This window comes from Zootermopsis nevadensis, unplaced genomic scaffold (genome assembly GCF_977971745.1).
Source record: "Zootermopsis nevadensis isolate Lab colony 2312 unplaced genomic scaffold, Znev_1.0 Znev_ptg000013l, whole genome shotgun sequence".
In the NCBI taxonomy this organism is placed as follows: domain Eukaryota; kingdom Metazoa; phylum Arthropoda; class Insecta; order Blattodea; family Termopsidae; genus Zootermopsis; species Zootermopsis nevadensis.
The window spans coordinates 1,894,739-1,919,567 of NW_028259145.1; the positions used below are offsets into that span (position 1 = coordinate 1,894,739).

The 24,829-nt window shown below is 36.1% G+C and overlaps 2 protein-coding genes across 2 annotated transcripts; both read left to right on the forward strand.

Annotated features, from left to right (window-relative positions):
* Window positions 1–4,926, forward strand: LOC147873831 (uncharacterized). Its single transcript, XM_087348788.1, has 2 exons — window positions 1–64; window positions 2,198–4,926. The coding sequence occupies exon 2, from the start codon at window positions 2,262–2,264 to the stop codon at window positions 3,354–3,356; it is 1,095 nt and encodes a 364-aa protein (XP_087204914.1). The 5' UTR covers window positions 1–64; window positions 2,198–2,261; the 3' UTR covers window positions 3,357–4,926.
* A 110-nt stretch (window positions 4,927–5,036) lies between these two features.
* Window positions 5,037–9,018, forward strand: LOC110835550 (uncharacterized). Its single transcript, XM_022075866.2, has one exon. The coding sequence runs from the start codon at window positions 7,648–7,650 to the stop codon at window positions 8,740–8,742; it is 1,095 nt and encodes a 364-aa protein (XP_021931558.2). The 5' UTR covers window positions 5,037–7,647; the 3' UTR covers window positions 8,743–9,018.
* The last annotated feature ends 15,811 nt before the right edge of the window (window positions 9,019–24,829 follow it).

The following is a 24,829-nucleotide window of genomic DNA, read 5'->3' on the forward strand; positions in this document are numbered from 1 at the left end:
TAAGGTTCAGCAAAATTGGATTGAGACAGCTGGATTATGCAACTTTTGTGGATATATTTTCAGTGTAAGAAGTCAATTAGCAACTCATCTGTCAATGAGGCATTCCATTAGAGTACTTCACTGTGAAATTTGTGATGGAATATTCTGTGAAAATAAAACTCAGTTCATCAAACATATGGAGAACCACAGAGACCAATTTAAAACAATATTTATGTCAGAATCCAGGTCTGCAGTTGTGTTTGCAGAGAGAAGTGACTATCGTATGAGAACAAAATGTGCTAGTTTTCCTTGTGCAACTTGTTGTAGTGTATTCATGAGTAAAGCGGAAATGATCAAACACATGAGGCATGACCATGAAGTGATCGGCATGTCTGAAATCTTGGATAATGGAAGTGGTCAAAATTTGAATAGGGAGTTGGAAAGTTGTTTACAAAAGATGAATGACAAATTTTCATGCAGTACATGTGGTGAAGTTTTTACAACAAAGATTGATGTGGAGAGACATAGGAAAAGCATGCATTTGTTTGGAGTGTTAAAAGACAGGTCTGAGAGCTCTAGGGGAAGTGAAATATTATGGCGGGCATCAGAATCAAATTCTAATATGTATTCAAATTCTGATATAGATCCTAACTTGTCATCAAAATTAACATTTAGTAAGTGTGTGAAATCTTTTAGAAGGAAATCTGATGCCATAAGACAAAGTGAACATTTACACTTTGTAAGAGAAAACTGTAATGATATTGTGGGAGTTGGTGAGAGCATAGAATCAGACTTTGCAAGGATATCCATGGTTACAAATAAAGAAATAACCTGTAGGATATGTGGAAGGATGTTTACCAGGAAGGCTGATATGAAAAGACACGTTAAAAATGTACATAATTTTCAGCAAGATGATGGAAAAATAAGTGAGAGACATCTGGGTGACAGTAGGAACAGCACTTTGGTCAAAACAAAAGATATATCATCTGATACCAGAAATAATAGTAAAAGGGAAGATAACAGAACTGATGACACTGTATCACATGCAAAAATTAAAGTTGATGGGAAGATTTATTTCCACTGTCAAGTCTGCAGTAAGAATCTATTCCGTAGGTGCACGTATGTTAGACATATGCGTATACATACAGGTGAAAAACCTTTTACTTGTCATGTTTGTGGCAAACAGTTCCGAGCTGAACCCCAGATTCAACGGCATGTAAGAGAGGTTCATGAACGTGTCAAAGAGCATGCTTGCCCAATATGTGGAAGAAAGTTTGCCAACACTCGCACAAGAAATGATCATGTGACTGTTCATACAGGAGAACGTCGTTTAGTATGCCATCTATGTGGCAAGAGATTTAAGACGCGTGCAACATTTCACACACATAAGAGGTCACATACAGATTTATTCCCACATAAGTGCACTCATTGTGGCAAGTCGTTCAGGCGGCAATATGTGTGCACAAAGCACATGATGATTCATACAGGTGAACGTCCCCACGCATGTGACATATGTGGAAAGCGTTTCCGATATCACAATGCCATGATCAGACACAAATTGGTTCATTCAGATTACAAAGCATTCAAGTGTGCCATGTGTCATCTTAGTTTTAGGCAAGAAAGGTACTTGAAGAACCATAACATGAAAAAACACAAAGTCTCTCAGCTGGAAGCTAGTAAAGAAGTGCACACAGAGGGGATAGAAAATACAAATTAGTTTCTTCCGTAATCATGGTTGCACTTGTAATAGTATAAATAAAGTTGTAAATCTCGATTTACCTACGCCTAGGAATTATAGTATTGTTTTTTCAGGTGCTACATAGGATGTATGAATAAGATTGCTTATCTTACTATTTTCTATTTACATAAACTTCCTCTGAATAAGTAGCATTGTTTAACAGCAGTATGGCTGCTGTGCATGATGAATGATAATTTTTTATTGGTAATGTATTGGATGATTGTATGAATGAATATCTACTGACATGTTATAAAAATCATATTTCCTGTAAGTTTTTTTTGCAGTGTCATCCTGTAAATTGTAAGTAGTGTTGCAAAGTGAAGGTATTGTAGACAATGATGTATTGAATAAAGGATGATGCCAATTATAGCAGGCTGTTGGTACTAAGTGTTATGGTGTGGTCTGCGTATGAATGGTGATGTGGGCTACCAAGATACGATCATCGGCAGCTGTAATCACTCTGCACACTTTGTCTTGCAGGTGCCAACAGCCTACTCTGACAACGTTTAGGGAGTTCCAACTGGCACAAAGTGCACTGAAGAGCATGTACGAGCCCATGGTCACCATTTCTACTGTATCTGAATCTTTTGATTGGATTAAGTCTGAAGATTACAACTCAGATGAATTACACACATCCAAGACAGATGAAAAGCATCATTCAGATGAGTTGTATCATTGTGACATTTGTGATGAGAAAATCAGAGGGAACAAATATGCTATGGAGATTCACATGAAAGGTCATGAACAAAATAAGGCAGAGGAACCAAACGTGTATGATTCAGACAGTTTAGACTTAGGGTTTGAAGCATCACATTATGAGTCTCCTGATGATCATAGCAGTGGTAGTTGTGGCAGGAAGAAAGAGGCAAGGACTAGATTGAAGAAGCTTAAGGTTGTTAAATTAACAAAGAGAACTGGCAGCAAATCCACAAAGAAGGATTTTCCTTGTGATATATGTGGCAGAATATTCAATAGGACATATCATTTGAACAGACATAAAAGAACACACAGACATCAGAGTGATGTGCCACCAAAAGATGAACCAATCTTTCAGTGTGAATTGTGTGGGAAGAACTTTAGTTGCAAAAGCACTTTGAAGTCTCACCAAGTTGTACATACAGGCGAGAAACCATTTACTTGTCACATTTGTGGTAAGAGCTTCTCTCAGACAGGATTATATTACCACCTGAAGCATGTTCATGCAGGCATAAAAAACCACAGCTGTGATATATGTGGTCGTAGCTTTGCAGCTAAACCTGCTATGGAAGATCATCGCCGTATCCACACGGGAGAACGTCCTTATGTGTGTAGTACTTGTGGAAAATCATTTAAGACAAAGGCTACATTGTATATACATAATAAAATTCACACAGATGTGTTTCCTTTCGCATGTTCGTACTGTGGTAAATTGTTTAGGAATCAGCATGAGATGGTGAAACACTTAGTGACACACACAGGTGAAAAACCGCATATTTGTGATATTTGTGGACGTGGTTTTAGGGCAAGAAATGAAATGACTAGACACAAGATGTTGCATTCAGATGATAAGCCATTTGTTTGTTCTGCTTGTGGTTTGGGATTCAAGCAGGAACGATACCTGAAAAGACACATGAAAGCTCACCATCCTGGTGACCAGTAAGACTTATTTTTGTCTGATGTTTTCTCAATGGCAAGTATGAAAATGACTGGTAGAAGTTGCTGCCTCCATCATCAGGCTGATGAATGATGATGGAGGCGGCAAATGGCTCTTCACCATTGGTCAAGTTGTACCAAACTACACAGTGCAACAACCCAGAAGACAGTCATCTTCAAGACTTAGTTTATTTGGCAGTCCCATGTTTTTGTGTGTATGATTTACTGTTAATTCTGTTTCTTCAGTAAATATAATGAATGAAATGGGTTTTTGAACATCCTATCCAAATGTGATTTTGTTCCCTTGGTGTTGCCTTCAGTAATTTCCCATTGGCAGATTGATAACTGGTTACTGTCTAGTGATATACTATGATGCTTGAAGTAAATTTAGTTTCCACAATGGTATAAATAAAATGCAGCAGTTATTCTGTAAATATTTTGATAAAAATAACATCCCATCAGTATCTTAGCCAAGTATGGAGAACAGTGGAATATTACAAAAACCTAATTAGTGGTGGTAGTTTCTGGCTTTTGTTTCTGTCTCTCTTTTATTTGTATTGAAAATCTTGAGATAATACTCTTTAGTCATGTGTTGTGTTAGGTATTCCTGAAATTATAACCAGGAAAGCCAGTCACCACTGTTCTTAAGCCTTTCCATTACTTTCTTTGTAACATTTTTTCCTCCCAAGCCCATGACTTGCCACTTTGAGTGACTTGGTCACAGAGTCAATTTAAAGTGTATTATTTTTATTGTGATTTTAATTTTTTTAAATCTAAAACTTCTTGACGATGGTGAAGAGTCAATTGAATAAAAATTTACTTGGATATTATCCATCGTCTAGTAATAAAACATAAAAAACGTAAAACGCCGTTTCGGAGATGGGGCTCTATCTCCGTCTTCAGGTTCCTACTCAGTTGGGCCCACTAGATAGAGCTAATCCCATCTCCGAAATGTCGTTTTACGTTTTATTACTAGACGATGGATAATATCCAAGTAAATTTTTATTCAATTAATTTTTTTAAAATAATTTGCGAGGTTCAGCCTATTTTGGTACAGAGATTTATGATTGAAAACAGAGATCCCTTTCATATTTGCTGCAGTGTGTATATTCCTGGTAAGCACTTATGAGTGTTCGCTTTGTACCTCTAATAGTGAAGCCTCATAAAATGATTGCAAGGTGATTCTTAATACGAAGGTATCTGGGAAAAGGATAAGAGTGATAACAGAGAAGTGTGTAAAGGGCTCTTCTCTATTTGTTTTTTGATCTCCCATGTAATTTGGAGCTGACCACTTCTCTTCTCCCTTGAACATTATAATTTTAGATCAATTTGAGCTAGAGGATATTCAAGTGTATGTAGTTCAATTCTGATTTCCTTTTTTATGTATGATGTCGATGTATTGAGATATTTTTGTATTAATTTTCTGACATTGTTTTTCAGTATCATTAAAATAAATGATTTCAGTATTAATTTAGTATTACTTAGAACTCATCATTATCCTAACAGTAGAAATTATACTTCTTTCTAAAAGAAAGAGAAAATTAGAACTTACAATTATTGTGGGGGCAGTTTTTTTTTTTTTTTTTAATTTTCAAGGATAATGTGAAATTACAGGATAGTCCGAGTAAAAGTGCCCAAGAATGAATAGCCACAAATTTTTATTGTAAATAGAAGGGTGGAAAGGCATTAATAACTAATACAATAATTTAATACCTTTCTTGAGTAGGTGGCATTATTTAATTTCGTCAAGAAATTGTCTAATTTTTTGGAACCTGAAGTTTCATCACCATGTTCTCAGAATTATGCCATTAGACTTCCTCCTTTTCACCGTTATTATATTCATAATACTGCTTAATGGTGTTTGTTGTAACCAATATTTACCATCATCTCTTCTTTAAATATCTAGGATTTCCTCAAATTTTTAATATTCTTACTGACACGAAATTCTTTTGACATTGACTATGCAATTGATGACGTGCTCTGAAAGCAGCAGTCTTGCTTGTGTATCATACTGCGTAAAATTAAAATTATGGCAGATGTGAAAACAAAAATGGAATTTTTATTGCTGACTTGTTCTTTAGGAAATGGTAGTTGAAGTTATTGTTTGCGTATTTTGCAAGACATTGTTGGACATACAGATACTGTGCATATGGAATGTGTGAATGGTGGAGAAAAGTGGCTTAATTTTGGAGAAAATGATCATAGTACTTTGTTTGTTGGTTGCAGTATTTCAGGCTCTCAGTTTTATGTTACGCAGGTGTATTATACAATGAACACGTCTTTGTTACAGACCACAAAATTGTAAGTTGTGCTCATAAATTTGAATTATGAAATGTTAAAGGTAGAGGATTAAAGAAACTACATAATGAGGAGCTTCATAATTTGTATTTTTCAGCAATTATTATTAGATTTATCTAATCATTGTGGATTAGAAGGGGGTGAGCAATACATACAAAATGTTACTTAGAAAACCTGGAAGAAAGATACCACTTGGAAGACATTGGATACAATTAAATGGATCTTGAAGAAAAATAGGCATGAAATGAATGGAAGTGACTCGGCAGGGTCTGAATTTTTACTCTGGTGAATACAATAATGAACATTTGCGTATCAAAAGTTATGGAAAGTTTGTTCACCAGTTCAAGGACTGTCTTCATTTAAGAAGGAACCAAGCACACTATAGATGATATTGGCTGAGCATATTCATTTGCGTCTATGCAAAGTGAACCGTTGACTAGGAAAGAGGCACTTTAGAGCTGTCAGACAACACCAGCTGGTGCACAAGAAACTAAATGGAGGCAAGACTTTATGTTTGTATGTGAATCCATCTTTACTGGTGTTTGAAATGATTTTCTGCATGTGTAAATGCATGATGGATTTGAAGAGCTTTAATATTTTGTTGCAATGGCTTATACCCATTCATATTTAAAGGAATGTTATTTAATCATGATAGAATTTATGTTCATGGCACAGGTGTTATTTCTAAATTTCTAATGTTTTGCACATTGTGAATCATATCTATACTACTTGTCTGCTGAAATATTTATGAACAGCTAACAGAATTTTGTACTCTTTCTTGTGAAAGCAACCAATCATTCTTTGGCAGCACTCTTTAATCACAAATATGTTTCATGCTTGTTATTTTTATTTTTTTAACTTTTTTGTGGCTGCTATAAAAAGTGAAAGGTATTTAGAAATGAAGCTTGTACAGTTAATAGGTGGATTTTTCTGACTGTGGATAGAGAGTGGTAACAGACTCTTGTGAATTTGGTAATAAACGTTTTTGTTTCATAAAAGTTAGGCATTTTCTAAACTGATTGGCTATCAGTTTCTTAGAATGGGCTCTGCTCCATGGAGTTAATTGAGAGAAGAATAAAATGCAATGAGTAAACAAGTGTGAACAACCAGAGGAGTTAGAGAAGATTGTTGTGGTTTTTGTTTTTCTGTGAATTGGTTATATATCTGCAAATTATAGCTTGATCGTAATTATTTGTAAATGATAAAGATTAACGTTAGTGCTTGATAAGTAGGATCTACTGTGTTATATTCGTTGTTAATAACAGTGTTGATGTGTTGTGACAAGGTACAAAGGAGTTGAATGTTGTGAGGGACTCTTCAGTTACTGCTGTTCCATCAGTCTTTCACTAGATCAAAGAGAAGCCGTTTCCTTTTGTTGTGGTATATTTATGGGGATATGTCTAATAGAAATGACTGTACATCAGTAATATGAAACACTCTGTGCCTGTTGGATATAAAATGTAAGGACTGTGTTGAAGTACCAGTGATTAATTCTCTCTTTAGAGCTTGATAATGAAATGAAACAGTCAAAGTTGAGTGGTTTGTGCTCATGTTATGTATCTGGGGAGTGATTGGTGTACTTAACACCAACTTCCCTGATATTTTTCATGGTTCTACTCAGTCTCTGCAAACAGATGTTAGGATAAGACATCTTTCTTCCACATCTCTCCCTGTTCTTCATCCACAATCATCCTCAAATTCAACACTATATAACCTATGCAACTGAGGCAGTGTCACTAAATGAAGTAAGAAGTGCACTAATATAGACTTCATATGAAAATATTACATCATCCATTTGGTCTTTTGTCTGAACAATATCCAGCGTGTAGCATTTCTGGTGTTTGTGTCCGGGAAGTCCAATTCATTTGCAACTCGAATTAGACCTGAAACTTGTGGCATGAGAAGCTGTAATCACTCTGCACACTTTGTCTTGCAGGTGCCAACAGCCTACTCTGACAACGTTTAGGGAGTTCCAACTGGCACAAAGTGCACTGAAGAGCATGTACGAGCCCATGGTCACCATTTCTACTGTATCTGAATCTTTTGATTGGATTAAGTCTGAAGATTACAACTCAGATGAATTACACACATCCAAGACAGATGAAAAGCATCATTCAGATGAGTTGTATCATTGTGACATTTGTGATGAGAAAATCAGAGGGAACAAATATGCTATGGAGATTCACATGAAAGGTCATGAACAAAATAAGGCAGAGGAACCAAACGTGTATGATTCAGACAGTTTAGACTTAGGGTTTGAAGCATCACATTATGAGTCTCCTGATGATCATAGCAGTGGTAGTTGTGGCAGGAAGAAAGAGGCAAGGACTAGATTGAAGAAGCTTAAGGTTGTTAAATTAACAAAGAGAACTGGCAGCAAATCCACAAAGAAGGATTTTCCTTGTGATATATGTGGCAGAATATTCAATAGGACATATCATTTGAACAGACATAAAAGAACACACAGACATCAGAGTGATGTGCCACCAGAAGATGAACCAATCTTTCAGTGTGAATTGTGTGGGAAGAACTTTAGTTGCAAAAGCACTTTGAAGTCTCACCAAGTTGTACATACAGGCGAGAAACCATTTACCTGTCACATTTGTAGTAAGAGCTTCTCTCAGGCAGGATTATATTATCACCTGAAGCACGTTCATGCAGGCATAAAAAACCACAGCTGTGATATATGTGGTCGTAGCTTTGCAGCTAAACTTGCTATGGAAGATCATCGCCGTATCCACACAGGAGAACGTCCTTATGTGTGTAGTACTTGTGGAAAATCATTTATGACAAAGGCTACATTGTATAAACATAATAAAATTCACACAGATGTGTTTCCTTTCGCATGTTCGTACTGTGGTAAATTGTTTAGGAATCAGCATGAGATGGTGAAACACTTAGTGACACACACAGGTGAAAAACCGCATATTTGTGATATTTGTGGACGTGGTTTTAGGGCAAGAAATGAAATGACTAGACACAAGATGTTGCATTCAGATGATAAGCCATTTGTTTGTTCTGCTTGTGGTTTGGGATTCAAGCAGGAACGATACCTGAAAAGACACATGAAAGCTCACCATCCTGGTGACCAGTAAGACTTATTTTTGTCTGATGTTTTCTCAGTGGCAAGTATGAAAATGACTGGTAGAAGTTGCTGCCTCCATCATCAGGCTGATGAATGATGATGGAGGCAGCAAATGGCTCTTCACGATTGGTAAAGTTGTACCAAACTACACAGTGCAACAACCCAGAAGACAGTCATCTTCAAGACTTATTTTATTTGGCAGTCCCATGTTTTTGTGTGTATGATTTGCTGTTAATTCTGTTTCTTCAGTAAATATAATGAATGAAATGGGTTTTTGAACATCCTATCCGAATGTGATTTTGTTCCCTTGGTGTTGCGTTCAGTAATTTCCCATTGGCATTGATATTGGATATAAAATGTAAGGACTGTGTTGAAGAACCAGTGATCAATTCTCTCTGTAGAGCTTGATAATGAAATGAAACTGTCAATAGTTGAGTGGTTTGTGCTCATGTTATGTATCGTGTGGGTGGGTGGGGGGGTTAATTGGTGTTCTTAACACCAACTTCTCTGATATTTTTCATGGTTCTACTCAGCCTCTGCAAACGGATGTTAGGATAAGACATCTTTCTTCCACATCTCTCCCTGTTCTTCATCCACAATCATCCTCGAATTCAACACTATATAACCTATGCAACTGAGGCAGTGTCACTAAATGAAGTAAGAAGTGCACTAATATAGACTTCATATGAAAATATTACATCATCCATTTGGTCTTTTGTCTGAACAATATCCAGCGTGTAGCATTTCTGGTGTTTGTTTCCTGGAAGTCCAATTCATTTGCAACTTTAATTAAACCTGAAACTTGTGGCATGAGAAGCTGTAATCACTCTGCACACTTTGTCTTGCAGGTGTCAACAGCCTCCTCAGACTCCATTCAAAACTTTCCAAGAACAAAATGAAATGAACATGGCCGGGCCCAGGAATACCGCTGATGCTTTGACAGACAATGGTCTCGTTAAGAATGAATGTACTGATTCAAAGGATGCATGGTTAACTTGTGATTATTGTGGACATATATCTGCTAAGAAAGCTGAGTTGATAATTCATATCTCTACAGTACATCCGCAGGAGTTGGCCAGTTTGAATATTCCTGCAGGATGTGTGTCTGGGTCAGAGTTGGAATGTAAATCAGATGTCTGTGAGATTAAGGATTGTATGTATGAAGGTCATAATGGCCGTAGTTTTGGGAAATCTAGATTGGGAAAAGTAAAACATTCTGCTGTAGCAAATCAGCAGTTTCCATGCAGTGTGTGTGGAAGATTCTTTAAGAGGAAGTCTGATGCTTGCAGACACGTTGAAAAACACAAATTACAGGATTTTGTTTTTAAAAATGTAGAAAGTCTTGCTGGTGATTTGTATGGTACTTCTGACAGTGGCTTGGCTACTGAAAATGTTCAGGAATTTCCTGACAGTGAACATCTTAAATCTTGTTTAGTTGAAATACGTAGGAACTATGAAAATTCACTTGGTACAAGCAATGAAAAGACTAACGATTCAGTAATATGTGGGAAGAATAAAAGTTTCTCGTGTTATGTCTGTGGTAGAAAACTTACAAGAAAGCATGATTTACTTAGGCATTTGAAAATGCATGCTAAAAAATTGGGTTCGTTTGTGTCCTCAGATGTAAATTATTATACAGCAGGCAGCATTAAAAAAATGGTTTCTGGTGCTCAGTCTGGTGACAGAAGTTCTGAATTGTCAGAGACTGACATCATTCAAGGTTATCCATGTCATGTTTGTGGTAGAGTACTTAGAGGAACATTTGATTTGCGCAGACCTTTGAGAAAACATTCCAGGAAGCCAGATCAGGTTGATGGTGAATTTTTTCAAACACTTTCAAATATTGGTTCTGGAGACGATATTCCATCAGGCAGCTTGTCTTCAGGTAATGGCCCAGTTAGTACTCTACTAGAAGCAAATGATGATAGTATTCATGGAAGCAAGGTTGCAGTTACAGAATTTGTTTTTAATAATGAAAGAAAAACTGATTTACTGTGTAATATTTGCAGTAAAATGCTGACAAGAAAATATTATTTGCATAGGCATTTGATAACGCACAGCAAGAAGCAGTATCTATATTCTGATGACAGACTGTCTGACATGGGACCAGCATTTGTAGACGGAAATGCATACTCATGCTCAGGTGATGATGCACATTTGGAGAATTCAGATGGGAAAACAAGTACATTTGATATACACACAAGTCAAAACTTTTCATGCAGTGTATGTTCTAAATCATTTACCAGGAGGTTCGATTTAAAGAGACATGCAGAGCGGCATTCCAGCGAAGATGTGGATAAAATTGTTTCCTTGAAAAGTAGTACTGACAATGTATCATTGGCTTCTGCAAAGGTGGTTATAGAAGGCAAGACACTTTACAGATGTGAACATTGCTGTAAGTACCTTATGACAAGGTACAGCTATGTGCGACATCTACGTATCCATAGTGGCGAGAAACCTTGTACTTGCCATGTATGTGGCAAACAGTTTAGAACATCTGCATTGTTAAATCGTCATGTTAGGGATGTGCATGAGGGTATAAAGGAACATCCTTGTGATATATGTGGACGTAAGTTTGCCAACAAACGTGCTATGCTGGACCATAGGAGGGTTCACACCGGAGAGCGTCCTTGTGTCTGTCATGTGTGTGGGAAAGCATTTAAGACAAAGGCATCTCTTTATGTTCACAATCTGTTTCATATGGATGTATTTCCACATCAGTGTATACATTGTAATAAGTCCTTCCGTAGAAGACAGCAATTGAATGTGCACCTTTTGCTTCATACTGGTGAGAAACCACATTGTTGCCAAACTTGTGGGAAGTGTTTTCGAATGCGAAAATCACTGAAACGACATGTTCTTACACATACTAATGAAAAGCCTTTTGAATGTCTGGTATGCGGACAGCTTTTTGCTCAGGAGCGATACCTGAAGAACCATGGAAAAACCCATGGAATTGGAATTAATAATAAAATAACGGCTTGAATGTCTTTTTGCCTACAAACAGCATTTTGTATTGTGGGAAGAGGAATGTATTTTCAACTTTTGTGTATGATGCAAGTAAGACTTGGTACGTATGGTAGCTTTGTGAGGTCAAGTAAGAATGTTTCAAATTGGACTTCTCTTCATTCCTAACATGGAGAAATTATGATCCCACACAGCTTTACTGTTCTTCCAAACTTTTTCTTAACTGTGTGGTGCTATGAAGCAAGACAGAACAATTTTTTAATGAAACTCCCACCTATTAAAGTATATTATTATCAAATCTTAATCTTCCATGTTATTAAATCTCCTGATGACTGCAATAAACTTCAATCTGACATTGGTTCTGTACAAAGTTGGAGCACTGCCAACTTCATGAAATCCAATATTAGTAAAACCAGAGTAATTTCCTTCTTAAGAAAAGCCAATACATTCAACTATGATTATAAACTTTGTCAATTGTATGTAACATATACTGATTCTATTGGGAATATTTATTGAGTCTAACCTTTGATTCCACAATGATGTTGACTATGTGTTTTTACAGTATATTAAGTTGCTGGGTCTTGTTCGCACTTCAAATTTTTTATTTGCTTCTCTTGACTGCCTGTATATTGCATTTTACCATAGATAGATCAAAGCTTGAGTATGCCTCAGTCATGTGGAATTTTATTACAACTACTGATACCAAAAAACTGGAACATATCCAGCAGATGTTTGCAGCTTTTGCTATAATTGTATCCTTCCTCACGTGCATTACACCTATGCTAACGCTTTAGAGTGTTTAAAACTCCAAACTTTATGTAAGAGGAGGTACTGAATTGATGCACTGGTCCTTGTCCAAGTTACTATGTTTTGAATACTGACCTTCCCTTCTGGAAGCTGTTGGTTTTCGAATTCCTACTTGGTATCAGAAAGACTTTTCTGTGTTCAATTACAGCCCTTCAATTAAAGACTGTCTTGCTAGATGTGCGTCATCTGCTAGTGTTGTCTGAAGGGACTGCGATATATTTGTAACAAAGAATTGTTTCTGTCAGTCACATTCTACAATAACTGTGTTACTGTTTTAAGTATTAATTTACATTCAATTATTATTATGTTCTTGTGTTTCTCTGTTGTGCTATATCTGTAATTGGCCTTCCACCATGTCAGAAATGTTTTGGAAGGTAAGCATGCCAGCAGATTGTTTAATTTATTGTTTTTGATGTAAATGTGTTTCTTCAGAATTATTTTACATGCATATGATACTGTAGAGCATGAAATTTCTTTTACATATGACTGATTTGAAGATTATGCAGATTGATACTAATTGTTCTTAGTGTCTACTTAGATTTTTAAATAAATTTAGCTGTATAAATTTTTTCCTGCAAGAGAAACATCCCTGTATACCACACATTTCCAAAACCTTCTACTTTACATAAATATTTGTAAGGTTTATGATTGCAGTGATACTAATTACAATCCGTAATGTTCGAGATAACCTTCCTTTGTGATCAAATGTTTAGTTAGGTTTCAAAGTGTTTGGGTGTTGAAATTTATATTTTAACCATAGAATTCTTTGCATAACTCTGGCATTGTAGTATTATAAATGTATGGCCTTACGAAAGAGTATTTTCCCACTTAGATGTGCTTGTAAATATGAGATTTTTTTCTGTACTAAATACACAGAATACATTCTGCTCTGCTTTTTCTACCTTCCTTCTTTCCCCCATATTTCTTGCCCATGCCTTAAATTTTATTGGCCAAGCTACCCTTCCTCTACCATATCTCTCTAGGTTCATGTTTTACATCACATTCTATTCAATCCAGTTATGTAAACACAACAGTAGGATTTGAGGTTCTCATGGCAGCAAGTATGAAGATGCCTGTTTTCTGAGTTGTAGTGCCATGTAGTCTGGTAGAGAAGTTTACGAACATTTCAGAGGTACTTGTTGCCTCCATCATGAGGACAATGAGTAAATTCATCATTATCTTCATAAATAAGCCACATTTCCTTCTCAAAAGTAATTTCACAATCTCACATTAAACAGGATTTTACCTACACTTTTGTAACATGAAAATATCCATCACATGGAACTTATTCTATTGAAACAGTATGCAGCTAATATAAATTTTATGATTGTACTGCATATCTCTGTTTAGTAACTTTACAAACTTACATTAAACAGGATTATGCCCATACACCATAATGTAACATTATACAGTATCCATCACACAAAACTTATACTATTGAAACTCTTGTACTCCATGTTATATTAAATTCGCTTGAAACCATGGAACCTCCTCTCTTAAAATCAGTGCCTGCGTCTTTTTTAAAGACTTAACCTTGAACTTTACTGATTATCATGGCAAAGCATGGGTTAAATGGAAACATTTTAACTCAAACAGGTATTTAAACTGTATTATATTAGTGATATTTTGGGAACAAATAAGGTTTTGACATCAAACAGTTGTCTGTCACATGAGTTTTCTATGAACAGAAAAATTATCATCACTAAAACTCAAACACGCTTTTTTCAAGGTTGTGGTCTTCCTGTAATCTCATTGCCAAAACAAACTGTTGTCTTATCTATTCTCTTCAGCCATCAGGGTTCAAACCTTTGAGAGTTTTTGGGTTTATGATCTTTCTTCCTGGAACAAGCAACATTAGTCATGGTGCTGTACTGTAGTGCTTAGTGTCCAAGCTTCAGAAACCACCCTCAACTGTATTCAAACCCAGGACACTTATTCAGAGTTGTTAGCTTTCTGAATTCTCTTCCTTCTTTAAAGACATGAGCGTTCCAAGTCGGACAAATTGGTTTATCCTCTCTTGAGCTGCAAGTGAATATACATAAACAGAATGTGAAATTTACATGTAAGTAAGTAGCCAAAAACTATAAAAAAAAACACTATTTGTTCTGATGTAGCAGTTACTGCTGTAGACTGATTGGTGAGCATTTACCGTTGAACAAGTCATATAGTTTCAGTTCATGTCACATTGGCAGCAAAACTACCCATCATGCGCCCTTGTTGAAGTTCAGATGCTATTTTGAAAACACAAAGTACCTACGTAACAAAATATTTCAATAAAGTGATTTTGAGTCTGAGGTATTCTGACTGTTATAAAATCCAAAATAAAACTGACCTAATGTGAACAGGAGTAAACAGATGGAGAGATGTTTGTAACTCCTTTAATAGCCAAGGAGGCATAAGATGATGTAGATAAATGAGTTAAGTCTTGTGGGTGTTGAGTAAATTGCTATATGAAATTACTGTTTGGTGCTTCCATTTCATAGAGATATGATTCAAATGTGATGAACCCTCTATCTGTTATTAGTAATGTGCTGCTCTGAGAGCATACACTTTTATAACCAAGTTTTGGTATTTCTCAGCTCAGATCTGAGGTGGCATATACGTATGAAGATGACTGTCTGCTATGGTGTTGCGCTCTATAGTCTGGTAGATTTTTACCAATGTTTCAGAGGCATCAAGCACCTTTGAAAATTGGTAATCTTCTACCAGACTACATGGCAGAACAACCCAGAAGACAGTCAGTCATCTTTTTCATTTAGTTCACAGGTAGTTGCATAAATGTTGTTTAAATATGTTTGGCAGTAATAAAAGGCGGACTCTGAACACAATTTGGAACAGCAGAAGTAATTATTCTGCGCAATTTATCTTGCAGGTATCAACTTTCTCCTTCGACATCATCATCAACATTGCAACACACACCAGATTCATCAAGAATAACATTTACAGATGAAGATAAATGTCTTTCTCAGCATTATCATTTTGTCAGTATTAAGTCTGATAATGACTTGCAGATCAAATGTTGTTTCTGTGGCTTGTCCTTCCCCCAGAAATGTGATCTAAAATTGCACCATCTTGCAGTTTCAACTGTGTGTGTTTTGAATTGTAGTCTGTGTGATAAAACTTTTGTTATAAAAGATGATTTTCTGGAACACTTGAAAGGACATGATGTTAACTTGCGTAAGAGTGACGCTGTGTGTTTTTATTGTGGTATTTGCTTTTCCCATAAGTCAGAACTAGACACGCATATATATTCAGTTCACTCAAATGACAGGCTGCATTGCATGGAATGCAATGAAGTATATCAGTGCAAAGGGCTATTTTCTGAGCACATGAGAGGCCACAAAGTTCTTAAAGAAAGTAAATCGGTAAGTTTGTGGACAGACTGTGTAGATACCAGTATTGCTAAAAGCACAGACAGTCAAGAATCTACAGGTAGAATTAGTAAAGAAAGAAAAAGATCTAAGTATTTAAGAATTAATTCATCAAAGAAGGAATTCACGTGTGATGTATGTGGGAAAATATTCACAAGGAATTTTGACTTGAAAAGACATATGGAAGTTCATGAAACTCATAAGCTGTATGCTTGTACTGAATGCTCCAAGACCTTTAAATCTAAGGGAAGCTTAAGAGAGCATAACAAAAACCATATGTCAACAAATGTAAGTTTAGATGTCTCTATGAAAGTAGGCTGTAAATGCAAGTATTGTGGTCGATTGCTTTCAAGAAAATATGACTTGAAGAGACACATGAGAATTGTACATGGCCTTTTGCAGTCAAAAAGTGCTTTTATTTTCCAGCACATATCATCTGTAAATTGTTCTGGGTTAAGTTCTGATTTAAATGTTGCTAACGTCAAAGGTGACTGGAATAAACATGAGTCTGAGATGGGTTTTTTTAATGATCATCAATGTGGTGACACTGATACTGCAAAAAATCAGAATTCTCAGGGAAAGTTTCCTTGTGAAGTTTGTGGGAAGTCATTCACAAGGAAGTATGATGTTAAGCGACATCAAAAGATGCATGATGTTAGAGATGCCACACAAGAAAAATGTGAGGATGAAGAGAGAATTAAAACAAAACGCAATAAAGCCTATGAAGAGTTTTCTAAATACAATCTGATACCATTAAGTGAAGAGGAAGTATCTCGTGCTAAGGTTGAAGTGAATGGTAGAACGTTGTATTATTGCAGTTTTTGTAGGCAACACATAATTACAAGGTACAATTATGTCCGCCACATTCGTATACATACAGGCGAGAAACCATATCCTTGCCCTCAGTGCGGGAAGAAGTTTCGTATTCAGACATTGCTCAGTCGCCATGTCAAGGATGTACATGAGGGCATTAAGAAATATCCATGTGATATATGTGAGAAAAAGTTTTCCAGCAGTAGTGCAAGAGCTGAACACAGATTTATCCATTTTGAAGAACGAGCTTTCATGTGCCATGTTTGTGGGAAGACATATAAAACCAAGGCTTGCCTCAAAATGCATAATAGATTTCACAAAGCTATTGGCGATTATCAGTGTCCTCATTGTGATAAAAGATTCAAGACACGTCCAAGCCTAAAATCACACATAATGATACATACAGGTGAGAAACCGTATGCCTGTCAGTTCTGTGGAAAGTGTTTTCGAACAACACATGAACTGAAAAACCATGAACTCATACATACTAATACTCAGACATTCCATTGTACAATATGTGGAAAACAATTTTTGCAGGAGCGATACCTAAAAAATCACCTGAGGAATCATAGAACGCATATCACAAAAACAATTTGAAGCACGCATCAGAAAAATATGTTCCTGGACATTTTGTAAAGAACATTACAGAAAATCTGATGCTGAAGGGTTCTGATGTTGGTGTAATACAATCTGGTTTGTTGGGTTTTTGGACCTTGTCCAATTATTTGATGTTATAAAACATACAACATTTCAAGAACTGGATCTGTCCTTGTCCTCATCCATTGATTTGGATTAGCACATTCTGACAAATCACATAGAGTAGGTGCTCTCTTCACTACACCTGAAGATGAGGACAGATCCTGTTCTCAGAACATCATCAAATGGACATGGTCCACAAAACCCAACAATCCAGATTGTAGAAAAAGGTTTACAGTGAACTGATTACATGGTACAATGTATTTCTTGAAAAATTGATGATTACCCAGTTAACAAAGAATTCCGTAGCTTTTCACAGTTTTGAAAATTTAGTAGTCTTTACAAAAGCCTGCCATTGGATTCTATTCTAAGCAATTTGAATCGATTCCACACTTTCATGCCTTATTTTACTAAGGTCTGTTATATAGTACAGTGTAGTCTTCTTATGCAATCAGCCACATTAGGTGGTCACAAAAAACCAATATTTTGAGTACTGTCTTGGTCGTTCTCATCAGGGATCTGATTCCTGAGGAGCCCAGGAAATCCTATGTATATATACCCTGCCTGGTGCAGTTGCTGTCTGACTGGGTGGCCAATGGGACTAGTGGGTGGAGTCACTTGCATAGCTGTTCTTCACGTTGCCTTCCCTTTGGCATCTCTAGGCTCTTTTAGGGTACCATGTATTGTAAAGTCAATATGGTGTTTGTGTTGTTCTTCTCATGCAAGAGACCAAGTATAAATGGGGGATAAAGAAAACATAAGATACATACGTACTAACGGGGGAATTAAAATGTTTTGTGGTAATTTTCATTTAGTTATCAAGCTACTTTGGTGAGAATGGGATTTAAATATGAACTATGACTTCAGTAAATAGAAATCCTTTTATGCTTTGCTGTACATTACAGTACAGGTGTAGTCGGATTGTTTTTCGTTTTAATTTATCAGTTCCAACAGATATAAAAAAGTAAGTCTCTTTTGAAAAGTACCATTTCATCTGTATGTTGTGTGATATTCATTTTTCATTTATTTAACCAACTGGCTTAGCTTTTTAATTTAACAGTTTGATTTAAGTCAGTTTATAGACTGGCATGTGCTGATGAGAATACATATTAAAAGGGGGTTACATAAAAGGAACATTTATATACTCTCCAGCAGTCAAGCTGCAATTAAAGCATTTAACAATTTTACAATTCTAGGATTAGTTCAAGGTTGCTCTGGGATTTCCATCAGTCCCTGATGATACTGGCTGAATGCAACAGTGTATATTTGCTGTGATTGCCACTATGTAAGGGGATTGAGAGTAATGAAATTGTTGACCAGCTATCTATAAAGTGCTCTTTGCAAGACAAGAGCATGCCTGCATCATCTATCTGTGGGAGATCTACAGGGCATGCTATCAGGGATTGGGTGTGCAGGGAACGCTAAAGATATCGGCATGTCATTTCAGGACAAAATGCGATTCTTAGCTGGGACCTCTGCTAAAAGGACCACTGATTTTTTGAAGCTCAGTAGGTTCCAAGCAAAATGAGTGACAGGTCTATTACCATGGCTCTGTCAATTAAGGGGACTCCTCGTTGAATTTGGGGAAATCAGCGGCTCTGCTTGTGGGAGGTGTCACCATTAAACAGAAATGGCCTCACATATACTATAGTATTTTTCAGCGGAATTGGCGGCTGAGTCGAGTTCTGCTCTTTGTGAGTGACCAGTCAGCACAAAGAAAGTCTGTTGGTAAGCAGGGAGACCTCAGTCTGCTCAGAAACCCTGTGGTAGAAGCATCGGCAGCCGCACTGCATTGGTGCCAATTATTACATGTTCTTTGTGTAGTGTTGTAACCTTTCACTGGAAACCAATGTTCCACGATGCTACATGTGGCACCACTGTATGTTGTTTCCTCACTTTCTCGCCCTTTTTCCACCCCTACTTCCTACCATGGCACAGCACATGTGATTGGTGCATGCTTCAGTCGCCAATTCCGCTGAAAACTGTTATAGGTGACTATGAGACCTTGGCTGAATTAAGCTTTTGTCACCTGTGTAGCTACTTCATGAGACCAGGTGACTATCATTAGATCTTACTAAGTAAGATACTGTACTTTGCTACAGGTACAAGGCTACTAGCAGATTAAATAAAGAGGGGGACACAAAAGATCAATTAATGGCGGTAGTACAAAGGTCACTTTAGCACCCACACCTTTTACAATTATTCATTCAGTTTATGGAAAAGAATATAAATGTATAGGAAATTTAGAAATATAACCAAATGTTTCCAAATATTACATGAGTAGAGTATCTAAACAAAATAAAATGAACTTAGATGTGAGTTGTATTAAAGGTTATTCTGTTTGTATGTCCAAGTCCGTGAGGCATCTCTATTCTGTGGTAGATGAAGTATGTAGGTTATGTAGAAATCAATGTATGACGGTGTTCTCATTGTTTTACTAACAAAGTAACAGGAGGCATAGTGCATTTTAAGACCTCTAATGTATTGAAATACACAAAATGTGTTAAAAGCTCCTGTGAGTTAATTTGGCGAATGATTTATGTTCAGATTTAGGGCTATGTGGTGAATGGCTGAACATTATGTTTGTGGAGATGATATATGTGTATAAATGTAATGTGACATTTATTTTGGTGTATCTTGAACTTAATATCAAAATCCTTCTGCTTTGTTTGATTTAAATCTCATGGTTTTAAGCAGGTTCACAAACATTTGGTACAATCGTGACATTACTGTGAAGCCATTTAGTGATCAGCTTTAGAGTAGACCTATTCCTTTTATTTAATAGGGAAATGTTTAACTTGAAATTAATGTCGAGATTGAAGAACCGTTTTTATATAAGTGTATATCAGAAATTTAAAAAAAAATATATTGTAACAACTAGACTTAATATTTGTACATTGTTGTATTTGATTTATTACATGAAAATAAATATCTTGAAACATTAAAATCATAGTTTCACTTATTATTTATAATGGTGATGGTCATCCTTGTTTCTTGTTGTTAGCATCATCATGATCATATAAGCATTATTGTCTTTTTTGTTTTTTCCAGCTTCAGTTAAGATATTAAAACAGCTTTACAACCAAATTCCCAGCATTTGGCAAGATTCAAAACTGTCTTTGCCTTTATGTACAATGTGCATGTATTAAGCTGTTTATGCAGATACAAGAGAGATTAAAACAGTAAGGGCAACATTGGAGTTTCTTTATTTTGATTCTTACAAAGTACACTATTTACATATCTTTTTTCTATTGCCAAACATTCCCAAACTCCCATTTGTTAATGACATTCTAGGATGATAGACATACCCGCATGTCAGAAGACAAGTAATCAATCAAGTCCTTGAAGTAGAGTTCTTGGGGAGTCATAGTCACATAGCTAGTCATGAACTTGTGTGTTTTGCGAGTGTTCATTACCATTTTTGCAAGATACTGCAACTGGTCCCAATCCTGAGCCATATCAATCGAGTCCAAACCCTTCAACCATTTCCTTGATACACTCCCATCTACATCCAGGTCTTCCAAGTGAGCTCTTCCCTTCAGGCTTTCTAACCAATATTCTGTATGAATTTTTATCTCCCACTATGTGCTAAGTGCCCCACCCATCTTATCCTCCTTGAGTTGATAATCCTAACAATATTTTGTGTAAGATACAAATCATGATACTTCTCCTTTTTTCCCAGTGCCCTATCACAACCTTCCTGTTGAACATTCATAAACACTGCCAGTCTGTGTTGTTCCCTTATTGTGACTAAGTTCACAACTCATGTAAAACAACAAGTCAAGTATTAGTTGTGTACTTTTTTTGTGTGGTTTGGTATAACGGGGAGGAAGGTAGAAGACCTGAACTGCATTGTAGCAAGTTTTCTCTGAATTTCATATCTTCTTTCTTTGTTCTCAATACCTGAACTTTGCCACATTCTTTAAGGATTCATTAGCAGCTTTTATATAATATTGTCCTGCAGTCTTATAATAAGACATAAACATACACTTTGTTGTCAGTCAACGCGTATCTGAAATATAAGCACGTACTTCAGATGTTAAATATCAAGCCTGCTTGTTATATTTATACTCTATAAACATCATGCGATTTATTTAAAAAAAACTTCCATCAGTAACACTTCTCTTATTAACACTTTTTTAATGCATAATATTTTTATGTACGGAAATTGGCCAACTTGGCAGAAGTGGTGGAGTAGGCGTGTATTAAGTTCTTTCTGTAAAGTTTATATAATGTTTGTTGCTTTTCTAAATTGCTATCTTATCTGGTAATAATAATGTATGAAATATATTTCTCTGTCATGATCCGGAAAAAGGGTAAAAGTGCTTGCTTGGCAAGCAGTATTATTCAGTCTGCACGCTTTATCTTCCAAGTGTAAGCAGTCCCCTGTGGCATCTTTTACATCATTAGAAAAGAAAAGTTGCTGAATAAGCAACACAAGTCAGATAGTGTAACTGACACTTTATTTTTATCTTGTGTCCACATTAAGACTGAAGATGACTAACATTGTATGTGTTCATTGCGATCAGAGATATTATCTAGAAGTGAATTTTCTGCACATTCAAATTCTGTGTATTACTGTGATTTCTGTAATTAGATTTTTTTGGCCATAAGGACCACTTTGTGGAACATTATCTCATAAGGACTTAAAATGAGAGACTACAAGTGAAGGTACTGAAGTTGAAAATTATTAAGTTGATGACTGTAGTCATAGCGTTCAAAACTAAACAGCAAGTCACAAAATTAAGTAATTGTTTCAGTGAAGTAAATCAGAATTTCTCAAAGAAATTGTCGAAAGGTATTTTTCCAGAATGTATGATATAATGAGACATACAACAAAAAATGCATCCTTATTCGACCATTGGGGTAGATGATGCGTTTAAAACATTAAAGTGCCACTTTTGTGCTGAGTGCCTTGTAAAGAAGTCTGATCTTTGAAGGAACATAATATTGTTAATACCACTGAAGAGAATTTAAGAAAATATTGTGTCAGAAGGTAGGAAATGAGCATGTGACTCAACAGACCTTTTTCCTTCAATCAAAGTTTTAGCCAAAAGTCTGGGTTTGTGTTTGGCAAAGAAAAAATTCTCTTGTGACACGTATGAGGAAATATGACATGATGAGAAACAGAAGTGACAGGTGTTGAAGTCAGAATGGAGAAACTAGGAGCAAGAATGAGACTCCGTAATTATATCTATTACATACTCGTGAAAGGAATCCTGAAGCAACCATACAAGAGTAAGCAGTTGTGATAATGATGAAATTGCACAGCCAAAAATAGTTGTATATGTGGAGAGATTATCTGCCATTGCAAGCACAATAAAAAATCATGGTAGCTGCTAGATACTGCTTTGTCTATCACTTCAGATTCATACAGGAGGCACATCAGAAGTTTAGTGCATCTGCCTTGCTGTGTGCAGAATGTGCATGAAGGTATCAAGAAATATCCCTGTGATATCTGTGGATGTAAATTTGTAAACGGACCTACACATAATAATAACAGGAGATTCCATACAGTATTTGCCATCTTTGCTTTCAAACCGAAACCATCTCTTTTTATTTACATCACAATGTTTTCCCTAATTCTCATCCACACTGCAGTAGAAGCTTCTGGATGAAACAGCAAGTGAACATTCATATCTTACTGCATACAGGAGAAAACCCCCTATATGTCATTTCTGTTGGAAGTGATTTTGTCTGAGGAAAACCATAGTCTCGTCCATTCAACCACACAGACCTTTGAATGTGTGGGGTGTGGGAAATGTTTTGAACAAGAATTTGTGAATTTCTTATCTTAAAATATTTATATGACCCATAGCATCCCAAAATTCTTTAATGTTACTAAACGTGTTTTTCGGTTAGTGGATTATGTAAAAGGTATGGAATGTTATGGGTAGTAGTTGTCATTTAATATTGTGTGTTTAGTTTATTTTTTATGGTACAACATGGCTCACTTCTCTGTGAAATGGACATAAATTATATTTGAAAATAATTGGCGATGAATATAATTGGATGTAAGAGAGATGAATTAGGTGCAAAATAGAGGATGTTACAAATTGAGAAACTTTGTGACTTAAAAATTCTCTTTTTTCAAGATACTGTTAATTACATTAGTGTGAACTTGCAGCTAAGATTTGGGTGGCGTAAGTTAACAGATGCAGAGAGAATTTTTGTGGGGAACTTTTAAGGCAGTTGTTCAGTTGACATAGGTGGAAATGGGAAGATAACATAAAATGAATCTCAAGGAGACAAGTGGTGGTGATGTAGTTTAGATTTCACATGGCCTTAATTGGATTCAGAGACATGCTTTTGTGGTAGCCATCTCAAATCAGGTATTTGACTTTCTAAAGATTGTTCTGTAGTGTTTACAATTAGGATAATTTTCTTGAAATAAATAGCAATTTCAGTGTAACATCCCCAGCCTAAATTCCTATAGAAGAAGGTGATTCAAGATCTTCATTCAACAGCTGTAATCACTCTGCACACTTTATCTTGCAGGTATCATCCGTCTTCTCTGACATCATTCAGAGCTTTCCTTGACACACAGAATCCATGGAGAACTCTGCACAGGAACGAGAATGTCCCTGACCCATCACATGCCACATCAGTTTTCATTAAAACTGAAGATCGCACAGTTGAAAGTGGACTTGAATGCTGCTACTGTGGAATATATTTTAATAGCAACAGTGAATTGGCAATGCATTTGTCAGTAACTCATTCATCAAAAGTATTCCATTGTAATACTTGTGATGCAATATTTTGTGATAATAAAGATCAGTTCATGGAACATATGAAAAGCCATTATCAGCAACATGACTCATGGTCTGATATTTCAGGGAGAAATAATATCTCAGTACCTAGTCTGATGAAGCTTGCCTCAGTTGTTTCAAAATCAACAGAACAATCCTTAAATGTCCATAAACAGTCAGTGAGAAGGAAGAACTATCCTTGTACTATTTGTGACAGTGTCTTGTCCAGAAGTTTTGACCTGAAAAGGCACATGAGGATTCATAAGCCTCATGAGAAAGAAAATGGTTCTAAAAGAACACAGTTTCTTTGTACCTATTGCAATAAATTCCTTCCAAGGAAGTTTGATTTGAAGAGACATGTTTTGGCAGTTCATAGTTTCAAAACATCAGACAGAACTTCAAGTGATATAAGATCTTGTTCACCAAACAAAACAGATTCTGAATTACCTATTAAAGTAGAGCTTTCATCTGAATTGGAAGGAGTAAGTATGGTAAGTGAAGAATCAAAACAAATGAAACAGTATGAATTCCCCTGTGATGTATGTAGAAAGACATACACTAGGAAATATGACATGATGAAACACAGAAAGCGACACACAGAAGAATTGGGACAAATGGGAGATTTTTATGAAAATGATGATGATGATGATGATTCTGGTGATTATTTGCTTAATCACACCAAACTGCCACAAGA

Bases quoted from the DNA above. Each gene is read 5' to 3' on its own strand.
- LOC147873831 (XM_087348788.1), top strand. From the start codon at position 2,262: ATGTACGAGCCCATGGTCACCATTTCTACTGTATCTGAATCTTTTGAT.
- LOC110835550 (XM_022075866.2), top strand. From the start codon at position 7,648: ATGTACGAGCCCATGGTCACCATTTCTACTGTATCTGAATCTTTTGAT.